This window comes from Hippocampus bargibanti, linkage group LG06, assembly GCF_051943395.1.
Source record: "Hippocampus bargibanti isolate YZ-2025 linkage group LG06, ASM5194339v1, whole genome shotgun sequence".
Lineage (NCBI taxonomy): Eukaryota > Metazoa > Chordata > Actinopteri > Syngnathiformes > Syngnathidae > Hippocampus > Hippocampus bargibanti.
This window is the reverse complement of record NC_142739.1, coordinates 5404701-5419370: the sequence shown is the minus strand read 5'-3', so window position 1 is coordinate 5419370 and position 14670 is coordinate 5404701. Positions and strand designations below refer to the sequence as shown.

The following is a 14670-nucleotide window of genomic DNA, read 5'->3' as shown; positions in this document are numbered from 1 at the left end:
TAGTCAGTGACAGATTTAATATGGCCCCTTAATGACAAAATCATGTCAAAAAGTGTTCAAGATTGCATTGATGGGACGATTGATGTGACTGGACAAGTCTTTTTGTGTGTCTTTGTCAGACATTGAAAATGCAGGCTCACCACACGCTGATTGTTCAAAATGGAGCAGGAATGATTGACAGACATCAGGATAGTCGATTCGCCTCTACTCGTGTGTCCACACCCCCCCCACCCCCCACCTCGCTCTGTCCAGTGAGGAAACAGATGAGGAATATCATATCGAAGCAATGTTCAGTTCAAAGGCCAGTTACAAATCATCTAAACATAGTGTAATGTTTGCAAAGGTGACAAAACCTAGACACTGGTTTAGATATGTGGACGATACTTTTGTCATAATTAAGAAACAAGAAATTCAATCCTTCACAGATCATCTCAACTCTGTAGACTTCAACATTAAATTTACTCGTGAGGACATTCAAGAGAACCAACTAGCCTTCTTGGATTGTAAAGTAATTATAAAAGAGGACAGAGCGCTAAAAACAGAAGTCTTTAGGAAGGCTACGCACACTGACCAATACTTACTTTTTGACTCTAACCACCCTTTACAACATAAACTAGGAGTTATCAGAACCCTCCAGCATAGGGCTAAACTAATACCAACTAGCACTGAAGGTAGAGAAAAGGAGTCAAAACATATCAGGAGAGCACTCACTAACTGTGGGTACCCTCAGTGGTCATTCAACAAATGTCAGAAAGAAAGAATAGAGAACGAAACCAATAATTCTCAAGATTCTAAAAGGAGAGGAGTAGCAGTACCGTACATTGCAGGAGTTTCTGAAAAATTACAAAGAGTCCTTTGGCAACATAAAATTCCTACTTATTTCAAACCGATAAACACGTAAAGGCAAAAATTAGTGCATCCAAAAGATAGGCTACCAAATGAAAAACAAAGTAATGTAGTTTATTCCATACATTGTAAGAATGAAAATTGTAAAGAGCAGTACATTGGGGAGACTCAACAAATTCTCAAAAAAAGACTTTATCAACATCGCAGGGATAATACTAGTGGGCCTCAATCGGCAGTACATTTGCACCTAAAAGCTAGCAACCACTCATTTGACGACAATGAGGTTAAAATCTTAGCGAAAGAACATAGATGGTTTGAAAGGGGGGTAAAAGAGGCGATTCTTATAAAACAACAAAATCCTTCATTAAACCGGTCTGGTGGTGTGAGGTTCAATTTGGATCGTTCATACAATAGCCTGCTCAGGCAAAACAGGTTAGGCAACTTTCGCAATGCTGATGAGGGTCGTTATGCTGATGAGGTGATACCGGGGGGAGTGGGTGTAATAGGCCAATCGTTAGTCAGGAATGTAGGAACAATCAGTGGGGCCACAGGGGGGGGTCCCGCGCCCCCCCCAACCTGAGAGTAGGGACCTATCATAGCTGTGTCCGGCGCCACCAGGTCTGGACATTAGGGATATATAAATGGGGCCGATACGACCAGTCAGACTTTAGTTCGCTGACGAAGCCTCTTGGATAGGAGGCGAAACGTCCGAAACCTTCACTTTTGTACAGATGACGGCTGAAGAAACCTTCTCATCGAATTTAACTCACATTAAAAACAAAATTGGCTCCTCAATGGCTGTGGCTGTTGCCAAAATAAAAAGATGCAAAAATAATACTTACTTTACTATATCTTGCGCACACATTTTTCTTAATCTCTCGTTCACACACATACGATTCATTCAAACATGCATAAAGTAACAGCAATAACATTATGTCTCTTGTACTCTTTGACATTCAACTCAACATGATTCCGACTTGATCTTGGTTTCACTCCCTGGTGCTGTCTACTAACTTATTTGCTTATTTCCTGTATATGATACCTGTCCACGTTAAACGCGTTGTTGCAGCTTCAGCTGTTGTTAAAGCTCTATATATAGCAATATGTATTGTATTATGTGCTTGTTACACCTCCACAATGATTGAGTTAAAATTTAACAGTATGCATATTAGAGGAAAATGTATGCTCTCATTCCAAATATTGTTTTTTTTTTTTTTTCGTGTGCATGTGAAGTAGCATAGTTGAAGTAATTAAGAGGATGAGACTTGGCTTTTCTCTATTATGTTTTGTTTGATGCATTTTTTTTGCAGGGGTTGGGTGGTCTGGGGGTCTACCATACACATCTATTTTCATTTTTTTCCCCCACAAGACAGTGATTATGAAGCTTAAAACCCTGATTTGGTGGAAAACGACATCCATTGCCATTATTTAATTTTTTTGTTTGTTTTTTGTTTGCTTGATTGTTTATTTATTTCGATGTATTTAATGGGCTGTCTGAGCAAACTCAACAAAAAATACGTTACCCCGTTGTTTGCCACTGTTGTGTAGTGAGACAGTGTGGGGGGTTTTGTCTTGTGAGTATTTAAACCATGAAGAGAATTGGAGCCTTTTAGACCAATTGCTGTCCCAACACAAAACACAAACAAGCCCAATCTCCCAAAAATCACCCAAATCAAAATTCTCTAGGTAAAGTATGGGTGAAAGGTATTCTCATCCAAACCACTTAGAATGAATACAACTAAAGTAATAATACATTACATTTTAAGCGCCTTTCAAAGCTCTCAAGGACACTTTACAGTCACAGACAAGCATATGTACTATAATAAATAAAATATAATCACAAATACAATGCAATAAATGAAATACAATTATAAATAGAAACAAGAGAGAGACCTCCACAGAAAATGCAATTTTAAATAGGTGGGTTTTGTGATGGGACTTTAAATTCACATCGTATATAGCCATTGGGCCCAAAATAGTGTCACTTTGATTCAGATTATTTAGCCCAATGCCCCAGTGAGTTAACCACCGACATGACATCACCAACTGTCTTGGCTTCTGCTTTTCTTCCTCTTGTCTTTTCACTCCTCTCAGTCTCCATCTTATTTCACATCACTCACATTTTTCTCCATTTATTCTTTGCATTCACGCTCACCCTGTCTAGTACTTCCTTTTAAAGGAATCAGTCACTCAGAACACTCAGAACACATATTAAACAGGCATCAACCTCTTGCCAGGGCCAAATCACGCTGTTCAAATGTTGTTCTTCCACCGGGAGCACAGGACAGCAGAAGATATGGGATGTGCAACATTAACTTGATTCACGGCTGCGGCGACTGAGTGACACTCCATAAACCTCAGCAGGCTGCCGCTGGGACTTGCCAACAGCACCCCATGGCTAATGTGACACACACTCGCAACAAATAGCCTCACTACCCCCACGGCAAAACATAAGTACGCCCTCAAACACGTACAGTGAGACCTCAACATACAAACACCTTAACTTACAAACTTTTCGTCTTACAAACGTCAAATTTAGGAAAATTAAACCTTATAATAAGCACTATTTTTATAATGCACACCCACCACGGCTGGCGGAGTGATCTTCGGCGGAAGCACACGACCGAACAGCACCAACAGTCCTTATGGAAGGTGACTCTCCTTCCATAAGCCATCAACGACCATAAAATAAAATAAATAAAACTTTATTTTCCAGCAGTGTATTTCTTTAATTACAGTCCTCATGCAATTCCCTTTGACCTTCGACCTCCAACGACATTCCATCAAGCCATAAATGACCATCACAACTGTAAATAAAGTGACTTTATGATACAATGCAGTGTTTTTCTTTCATTGCAATACAATAGCACATTTATTAGAATTCCAATCCAGACTTAGACTATGCCAGCCACCTGGTTATGGCGCTCCATGGAGGCCTTGCCAGCCAGCATCTGACACCCTGCAGTTATGTGTTGTCTCAGGTGCCTCTTTGCACATCCTACACCTTTGGTCCTCTCTCGTGTGGTATATCTAGGCGTCTACGGCTCTGGTGCTCAGGGCCTGCTCCTGAGCAGCCAGGATGAGTGGCTCTTTGCTGTCCTTCAGGCCAGCTCTCTCAAGCCACTGATATGACTTCTTAAGATCAGCCACTTCAGTTATGGTCGGTGTTACATACCATATAAGGGTATCCCATGATGGTCCCTCTTCCAGCACCTCATTTTCTGTTCCCCATTCTCTGAGTACATCATCCGTTGGAGCCTTCTCCTTGATGTATTTATGGAGCTTGGATGTTTCATCCTTGACAGCTCGTCTCACACTCATCGTTAGGAGCTTTCGTGTCATAACATCTGTGGTGTGAATCTCTTCCTTCTCCACCTTATTATTCCTGCAGGGTTCCCTCTCTCCAGCCACTTCTTCCAGATCGTCCTGGCGGATCCCGAGGCGTTCCCAAGCAGCTCGACTCTGGGACCCTCCCGAATGACCGAGCTTCTCACCTTATTTCTGAGGGAGAGCCCGAATACCCCACGGAGAAAGCTCATTTCGGCCTCTCAATGCAAAAAGCATAGATACTATACTGAGGCCACCAAAACGGAAACCTTCAACGCTTCGGCGGCGCCTAGCAATTCTGTCCAGAAAAGTTTATGAACAGAATCATGACAAAGGGCAGCTTTGGCAGAGCCCAATGCTGACTAGAAATGATTCCGACTTACTGCCGGCAATGCGAACCAGACTCTGACATCAGCCGTATCGGGACCGAATGGCCCGTGTCAGGTGTTCCTGTACCCCATACTCCCGATGCACCCTCCACAGAATTCCCAGAGGGCCACGGTCAAACGCCTTCTCCAAGTCCACAAAGCACATGTAGACTGGTTGGGCGAATTCCCATGCACCCTCGAGGACCCTGCAAAGGGTGTACAGCTGGTCCAGTGTTCCACAGCCGGGCTTAAAACCACACTGCTCCTCCTCAATCTGAGGCTGGACTTCCCGACGGACCTCCCCTCTAGAGCCTCTGAATGGACCTTACCAGGGAGGCTGAGGAGTGGGATCCCTATGGAGTTGGAACACACACCCCGGTCTGCCAATCCAGAGGCGCTCTCCCCGATGACCACGCGATGTTGCAAAGGCGTGTCAGCCAAGACAGCCCCACAACATTCAGAGCCTTGAGGAACTCTGGGCCGATCTCATCCACCCCTGGGGCCTTGCCACCGAGGAGCATTTTAATCACATTGGCGACTTCCACCACAGAGATTGGAGAGCCCATTTCAGAGTGCCCAGACTCTGCTTCCTCCAAGGACGGCATGTTGGTGGACAAGGTCAGCAGCGTCCCATCCTCACTGTACACCGTGTTAGTGGTGCACTGCTTTCCCCTCCTGAGACACCGGAATGGTGGACCAGAATTTCCTCGAAGCCGTCCGGAAGTCGGTTTTTGCCTCGGCGACCACCGAAGCCGCGTCCCGCTTGGCTAATCCATACCTGTCAGCTGTCTCAGGGGTCCCACAGGCCATATAGGCCCGATAGGATTCCTTCTTCAGCTTGACGACGTACCTTACTACTGGTGTCCACCAATGAGTACGGGGGTTTTCGCCACGACAGGCACCAACCACCTTATGGCCACAACTCCGATTGGCTGGTCCATTCTGACTCATTGTCCTCCATGTCCCGTGGGACATGTGAAAAGTTCTGCCGGAGGTGGGAGTTGAAACTCCTTCTGACAGGAGATTCCGCCGGATGTTCCCAGCAAACCCTCATAACACGTTTGGGTCTGCCAGGTCGGACGGGCATCTTCCCCCACCAACGGAGCTTACTCACCACCAGGTGGTGATCAGTTAACAGCTCTGCCCCTCTCTTCACTAGAGTGTCCAAAACATGCGGCCGCAAATCCGATGATACAACTACAAAGTCAATCTTCGAACTCTGGCCAAGGGTGTCCTGGTGCCAGATGCATATATGGACATGCTTATGTTTGAATAAAGTGTTCGTTATAATCGTTCGTTACAATCCGTGTCGAGCACAGAAGTCCAATAACAAAACGCCACTCGGGTTCTGATCGGGGGCACCACCCGAAGGCAGAGGGAAGCAACCCTCTCGTCTAACGGTTTGAATCCCAACGTACAGGCGGCGAGCCAGGGGGGAGGGGGGCAATAAGTATGCCGACACCTGCTCTACGCCTCTCACCGTGGGCAACTCGAGAGTGGACGAGCGTCCAATCTGGGCTGTTACCAGAATATAAGCTGTGTGTGGAGGCAAGTCCAACTACAGTATAGCTAGTCGGAACCTTTCTACCTTGTTCACCAGCTCGGGCTCTTTCCCTGCAAGAGAGGTGACGTTCCACGTCCCAAGAGCTAGCGTCTTTGTCGAAGTCATTGTCTATCCATGAGCAATGATGATATTATTTTTGTCATTTTGTTCATGACACAACATTTTTTTGTCATTTCATTGCAAAGCAGCAGCATATTTGTAGAAACCAACTTTCTGATCACATTGTCCCCTTTGCTGCTGGACATGAAATGTCTGGGAGAGATAAGTATATACATGATTGATGATTTTGTCCCTCCATAAACTCTGAGATCTTTGTGATGTCGTCTGGGCATTAAATCCTGCACCTCTAAAATGTCAACATCACCTGAGCCGTACATTAAAAAAAGAAAAGAAAGATTGCTGAAAACTTGGGAAAAAATGGCAGTTTTTAAAACACGTAAGCTTTGTAAAATGTAGTCTTCCCTTGTTCCGTTGATTTTGGCATTCATCACTAAGAAATTCTCATATACTTTCCGACACATGAACGCCCTCCTCTCTTCACCACTGCAATTTGACACTGCATTTTTCTTCTGTCTATTTGTGTTGTTGTCCGGCATTGCTCATTTGTCAAACAACCACATTTTAACAATGTTCCTATCACCTTGGTAACACCATGGCAACCTGTCATCCAAGATGGCACCACAAGGCTCATTTATAGTAGCAGCTGTGCCTAGCCACATTTTTCTTGGCAGCCTTCGTCTCACATCAATCTTTAAATCACACAGATATGTGTGTCAGGTCACTATTTAGAACACAATTGTCCACCACTAAACTTTTATTTTTGGGGGGATTTCTCAACTTACGAAAGGTGATGACTGCTAACTTGGGCCTATATTATCCCTTGATGTTTTGTATGTCACTGCTTAGCTGTTTTTTTCCGGGGATGGGGGCTTCATTCACATCACGTGATAGCAGTTTGAAATCAATTTCAATCAACAGTAGAGGGGCGGCCCCCTGAAATGCAACTGGATAGAATATTTTTTTTATTTAACAAATGATTTGTGACTCGTGGGGCCATATGCGACACATTGCTCGTTTGATTACTTTTGGGCTTTATCTGTGATCAAAAAAAAATGTGCTAATGTTTTCCTTCTCCTTTGCCCTCAGGTATCGTGTCCAAGGCTTTTGAGTGCCGTCTTAAGGGGCAGGGGGCATCATTTGTGGAGACAGATGGTGTGGAAGCCTCTGGGGAAAGGAAGCTCAGCAATGAAGATGATGTCCAGCAGGTCATCATCATCCAAGGCTACAGTGATGGAGAGATGGCCGTCCACCAGACTCTGGAGGAATCGGCTGCCGCCACCCTCCAGACTCTGGCCATGGCGGGTCAGGTAGCAGAGGTGCTCCACATCACAGAAGACGGACAAGTGATTGCTTCAGGCAGGGAGGTGGCATCCGCAGGGGCCCAGCTTGTGAGTGGAAGCGCCCAATATGTGGTACTGTCAGCAGGCGAGGCTGCCGAGGAGTTGCAGGCTGCAGCTCTAGAAGGTGCCGCAGGTTCCGCACCCGCGGGAAAAGGCCATGTCGTTTCTGAGGCGTCCACAGCTCTAGATGCCCTGCTCAGCGTTGTGAGCGAGATGGGCCATCAGGAGGAAATGCACGAGGAAGCATCCACCGCTCATGAGGTCAGCTCCCCCAAGACGGCCGAGCCTGTGCAGAGTGACGTGCAGCTTGTGAGCAAACAGGAGGAGGAGCAGGTCATTAACCAGGCGGGGCAGGAGGAAATGCAGAACCTGCTGCAGCTGGCAGCCTCTCAGATGATCAAGGAAGGTCTCACCCAGGTCATCGTCAACGACGAGGGCACCCACTACATCGTTACGGAGCTGGACAACTGCACCCTACAGGTGGTGGAAGGTGTCTATGAAGAGGCCGCCGCAGATGATGCTTAAGAGCGGCAGGTCAAAAGCTGTCACAATGACGGACGACCCTTAGTTAGAACCACCAGTTGGACTTTAGTTTTTGAATACATAATAAGGTGCATTTCAGTATGTCTGCTACCACCCCAGACGAAGCTTAATTCATGCCTCGTCACCTTTCTGAAAAAAAAATATTTTGCAGGTAATTTCAAAAATTGTTCATCACTACGGTGGATGTTATCTGTGTTTTCTTGTTGCAGTGAATGTATTGCCCACTGCCCCCACCACCACCACCATTACGCTTTTGTTGGACCTAACATCAAGCTTTTTCTTATTTTTGTTGTATTCTCTTTTGTAGTCATTAGCATATGATTAGCGACTAACCATTGTTTTGCAACATTAGAAAGCACATCTTATGCATCGCTGAAGCTATATTGTGGCGACACTATGCCGACCGTTTGAAGGCAGTTTGCTTGTTCGTGAGCTTTGTGTATTGTAAATTCATTTTGATTTCTTACATTAAAGATTGAAGCCAATTTTATCAAACGCATCCATAGGTTTTCAGTGTGGTTATGACATTTTGTTGTCGGGTTTGCTGTGATTGTCATGTAATTCCATCATCAATATGGCAATTGCGTGCACAGCACCGCACCGTCCAGTGAGAAACCCCCATGCACATCCGTGCATTAACTGATAGCTCCCATCATGCTTTCTGATCACTAACACAGTCATTATCATCACCATTATCATTATCACCACAATGATCACCATCACCCTAATCGCCATCCTCTCTTCCTTTCTCCCCATCAGGCCGCTTCCCTTCATTGCTTGTAACACACTCATCGTCCCCCTCCTACCCTAACCCCTTAGCAGTAGTTGGCAATGGAGGGAGAATCAATATTCATTTAGGCTGCTACACAGACCTGTAGTTTCTGATGGAGTGAGTGGGAGAGCAGTATGACGGCTGTGAACACAATGGCTGACCGCTAAAAGTAGAGGGAGAAAGCACTCACACACTACGAGGGCATCACAAGATCATCCCTTTAACACACGCACACACACAGTGAGTGAGGAGGTGGGCTGAGAGAGAAAGTGGTGGACGTGTGGGAAGGAGAAATGAGAGGATTGCAGATGGAAGTTGAGAGAGGTGAGGCTGCGGAGAAGTGGGAGAGCAGTAAAGCCCACTAACACACACACAGAGCCAGCAATTACACAAAACACCAGCCTGCCTTTTCAAGCTGTCTTAGTCTCCTGTTCCCACACTCATACAACATTTATACAGTCACTGTTTTCATGCTTTTTTTCCCTTCTCCCTCCCCTTTCAGCAAAGGCCTGCATATAACAGAGGTCGGGCACATCTCGAAAGCAATGTTCAACATCCATTAAGTGGAGGAATCACATTTGAATGCTCAATCAACATTTGCATAATGTAAAACCATATGATTCCTAAATTCCTAAATCAACCTTTTTTTTTTTTTTTTTGGATGAGTATGAAGTATTCAAACATTTATGACTTTTAGTGGCACACTGAATTGCGTATGATTACAATTTAAAAATGTCATTGTCAAACAACACAGGTTAATGAGTATGATAACCGAGATTCAGACGAAGAAGAAAAAGTATGTGTCATATGTAAGAGGTGTTCCCATGCTCAATAACAGAATTGCTACATAATTTTGCATTTAACAAAGGTCGGGCGCGTTGATTCCAACAAAGGAGGATTTTTGTGCGTAGCCATCGATTGTTGTAAATAATGATGAACCGAGCTTGATAATGATTTAACATTGACATATCTGTCGTGGATGACTCCTAAGGAAGCGTTGGAGGCAATGACGGCTGACCCCTCCTAGATTGTAGCATGTGAGGTCCAATGTGTCGTCGAGACAGAGATATGAAATAAATAAAAATTGAGTTGTTATCGAAGCCGAGAGCAACAGCTGACACGTGGGAATGTTTTGGATGAAAGCCAAATGCCCATGGTGAGCCACAGGATTTAGATTTATTTATTATTTTTTTTCCTCTATGTATTAAATATATGATGAAAGGCCACACTAAACGTGGCAACACTTCAAGCTAACAACGATGAGAAGGTTTCTTCAGCCGTCACCTGAAACCTTCTCATCGATGGACCACTCCTGTACGACTGAGAGCTTACACAGACGTTCAAGCTAACAACTTCATATCAACACTCCATTATTACGAGGGCATTTTTGAAACAAATTTAATAGAAACGGGACAGGTCAAAATAATGCAAACTCGCAGAAGTTCCCCGAAATTCGACTTGCCAAAATAAATGACAGTGCTAAACTGCTAATAAACACACAGAAGGACCATGTAATAAGTAAGTTTATTAGTTTTTAAGGAATGACTTCAAGACTGCGTCCTACTTGGTATTGTTAATTCTTGACAAAAAATGTCTCTTAATAATAATCAGCATATTTTATATATTTGTGTTTAAAACCAGAAATGTCCAAAAGGGTCAAAAAGTCAAGAGAGAGAGAGAGATCCCCGACTCATGTACAAAAAATGGACGCCTGTAGTCTGTTCATCTGCACAGTTCATATTCTCCACATCTGAGTAATTGTGACCTGTTTTGTGTGTATCTCACTCCCCCCTCCCTCACTTGTGTGTATATCCCTAATCAGTGCAGGATGTCTCGTTATTAACTGCAGCAGACCACTCGTGTGACAAGGAGGAGGGAGAAATTAGCAGCTGTCATCCCGTGATGAGTTAATTTCCTGACAGGCTTTCTGCTGCAGATGACCAGACGTCTGATGGAAACCTGCCGCTGAAGTTTAATTGGAGAGCAAGAAAGGGCAGTGTGTGTGTGTGTGTGGGAGGGGGTGGATTGCCAGACAAGGATGACAAAGTACAGATGAGGCTACAAATGATGCACGATAAAAGTGTCACATAGGAACCATGGATGGCTACGCACGAAAATCCTTTGTTAGAATCAACTTTCACAGAGACAAACAATAGTCGGTGCAAAGGGACAATTTAGAGTCATCAAGAAACCAATGATGCATGTTTTTTTGGAATATAGGGGGAAACCAGAGTATCTGGAGAAAACCCATGTCGGCACTGGAAGATCATGCAAACCCCACATAGGGAAGGAACCCTACAACTCTGCACTGTGTGTGTGTGTGTGTGTGTGTGTGTGTGTGTGTGTGTGTGTGTGTGTGTGTGTGTGTGTGTGTGTGTGTGTGTGTGTGTGTGTGTGTGTGTGTGTGTGTGTGTGTGTGTGTTTGCGTGTGTGTGTGTACCCTGTATATAAGCGTGTGCTTACCAGTTGATCACCAAGGTGCCCTATTTATGACCAATATTTTTTTTTTCATTTTTGTTTATCAATAAAAATGATTTTTCTCCACAGCTGCTCTACTTTGCTCTTTGGTAATTGGCCAGTTACCGTGAGCCCAGAGGACTGACACAGAGAAAGCTGCTGATCCTCCACTTGACATTTTTTGAGGCTAAAACACCCTCATACTAGACTATTTTTCCAACCTTCATCATTATTTGAAAAAAGCGCTCAAAGGGAGCTTTACTCGAAAGACTGTTGGGCCTGTGAGGAGGGAAAGGGTTGAACTAACTGAATACCGTGATAACAAATCACAAACCTTACCATCAATGTAAAGATATTCCCAGACCCAACTACCCCGACCTCTGTTTATCCAGTTTTTCAGCAGAAGAAAAAAACAAAACAAAGAAGGTTGATTTTGACAGTGGCAGCTGACGAGTCGGAACGTTGATAATTGGGGAGATTCGCTAAGCAGGTGACAGAGACGTTGTGCTGGCAGATGATTTATTAACAAAAGGCGCGGGTCCGAGATAACGCGGACCTGGAAAAAACTAGAACAAAAAGTGACAAAACAGAACGAAGCTAGTGGGTGAGTGGGGGGTAATCCGCCCAACCTCACTAGCTCGGGGAAGAAAATAAAAAGGCACACGAGGGTGCAAAACAGCATACGATACAGTGGGTACAAACAGACGCGATCGTGGCTAAATAATACCTCGGGTGAAGCAACTCTCGTACAAGGTACAGGCGAGGCGCGAGGCGTAGTATCTTACGACGCTGGGTGAGTGCCAGCGTCTGGTTTAAATGTCCAAAAGTCAGTGATGAGGGAATTGACAGCAGCTGGCGGATGGCGGGAGCCCACCAAACTCCATTCATCCATCCATCCATCTTCTGCCGCTTATCCGGGGTCAAGTCGCGGGTGCAGCAGCTTCAGTAGGGAAGCCCAGATTTCCCTCTCCCCAGTCACTTCTAGCTCGTCCTGGCGGATACCAAGGCGTTCCCGGGCCAGCTGGGAGACATAGTCTCTCCAGTGTGTCCTGGGTCGTGCCCGGGGTGTCCTGCCAGTGGGGCATGCTCGGAACACCTCACCAGGGAGGCATCCTGGGGACATCCTAATCAGATGCCCGAGCCACCTCATCTGGCTCCTCTTGATTTGGAGGAGAAGTGGCTCGACCTTGAGCCCCTCCCGGATGACCGAGCTTCTCACCTTATCTTTCAGGGAGAGCCCGGACACCCTACGGAGAAAGATCATTTCGACCACTTGTATCCGAGATCTCGTTCTTTCGGACACAACCCATTGCTCTTGACCATAAATGAGGGTTGGGACGTTGGGACCCCTGAATAGACCTTTCCAGGGAGGCTGAGGAATGTGATCACTCTGTAGTTGGAACACACTCTCCGGTCCCCCTTTTCAAAAAGGGGGACTACCACACCGGTCTGCCAATACAGAGGCACTCTCCCTGATGACCACTCAAAGTTGCAGAGGCGTGTCAGCCAGGACAGCCCCACAACATCCAGAGCCTTTATGAACTCCGGTCGGTTCTCATCCACCCCCGGGGCCTTGCCACCGAGGAGCTTTTTACCACCTCGGTGACTTCAGCCACAGAGATCGGAGAGCCCACCTCGGAGTCCCCAGACACTGCGTCCTCCAAGGAAGGCATGTTGGTGGAGTTGTGGAGGTCTTCGAAGTACTCTGCCCACCGGTTCACGGCGTCTCGAGTCGAGGTCAGCAGCGCCCCATCCTCACTGTACACAGTGTTTGTGGTGCACTGCTTTCCCCTCCTCTGAGATGCCGAATGGCAGACCAGAATTTCCTCGAAGCGGTCCGGAAGTCGGCTTCCATGGCCTCATCGAACTCTTCCCATGCCCGTGTTTTTGCCTCGGCGTCCATCGAGGCTGCATTCCGCCTGGCTAATCGATACCTGTCAGCTGTCTCAGGGGTCCCACAGGCCATATAGGCCCGGTAGGACTTATTGTTTAGCTTTACCGTACCTTACTATTGGTGTCCACCAGCGATTACGGGGGTTTCCGCCACGACAGGCACCAACCACCTTACGGCCACAATTCCAATTTGCCGCCTGAGCAAGGGAGGTACGGAACATGGTCCATTGGGACTCAACCCACCAAACTCCCCAAACTACAAATGAACACAATAGAGACTTGTAGAGAGTGATTAATGGACTGCCATGCGTTGACTATTGAATGCGGAGGTGTTGGGTAGCCCCTTTGTGACGAGTGCAAAAAAATAGGGCCTCAAGTATACATTGTGACGTGGGTAGTGCAACATTCTATTGGTGGTTTGGATAAAAGCATTAAGAAATTGTTTCTCCTGCTGATGTCATCGTATTTCATTCAAAAATACGACAATAATGTGGGAAATTCCTCGGACTTTTTGTCAAAATATAATAGATGTGGCTGCGTCTCTCTGGCTCAAACCACAAAACCGATTTTTCAGCAATATATATGAAATCTTCCGTGTATTTTGATGGGCTCTAATTTACGACATGGCCACATCATAAAGTACGGCAGAACCTTACAGGCCATGGAGTGAGCACCGTGAATTGCAGGCTTGCAAAGTTCAGCTGATCCCAGTCTGCACCTGCTGTAAAGAAAACCGAAGTAGGTGGTGTGGTGTCTTGCCTGGCCAAGTGAAATTGTGTGGTTTCTTTTTCCTATTGGAAAAATAGAATCAATCAGAATCAGAAAACCTCTATTGAAAATTGACCGGTTATGCTTTTCTTTTCACTTTTTGTTTTGTTTTGAGGGATCCTGCTGTTTCAGCTTCGTTCCCTGTCTGAAAGGTTTGCAGTCTGCGGCCAGGAGCCAATGCACACAAGCATTTTAGATAAATCAAGGGTGGCATTCAGAAATGTGCAAAAGAAATCCCATTGTTGTTGACCCAAAAATAAATTATAAATTGAAAATTATCCTGTTGGTTTATACCAGTGTTGTGAAACATACGGCCCGTGGGCCGGAAAATGCCCCCAAGGAGGTTTGATCAGGCCCGCAAGCTAATTTAAAAGAGGGAAGAAAATGCAGAGACGACATGGAATTCACATTTTTAATGAGGTGTAATTCAAAGATTGTGATTCAATGAACATAGAAGGAAACATCTGCGTTTTTTTTTTTTCAACCGCGGTATCAACACCCTCATTAGCCAAAATGTCATTATCTACCGGTCAAAATCGAGCTAGAAATAATTGATTTGCAATGTGATGCAGATTTGAAGGGCAAATTTGCCTCCGTAGGTCTGGACATTTTTTTTCCGTATCTACTACCATGGTACCCCAAATGAACAGCCCTGCCTGCTAAAGTTTTGTGCATGTTTGGAACAACCTACCTTTATGAACAAATCTTCTCAGTAATCAATATCAATCAAAG

At 45.4% G+C, this 14670-nt stretch overlaps 1 protein-coding gene across 2 annotated transcripts in view; it reads left to right on the top strand.

The window, feature by feature from the left end:
- The window catches only part of LOC148896236 (zinc finger protein 407-like), a 233593-nt gene extending 221717 nt beyond the window's left edge, over positions 1 to 11876 (top strand). For both annotated transcript variants that reach the window (XM_088999222.1, XM_088999223.1), the window contains one exon: positions 7252 to 11876. In XM_088999222.1, coding sequence (XP_088855348.1) covers positions 7252 to 8030 — 779 coding nt within the window. In that variant the 3' untranslated portion in view covers positions 8031 to 11876. The remainder of the gene's footprint in view (positions 1 to 7251) is intronic.
- Positions 11877 to 14670: the final 2794 nt, after the last annotated feature.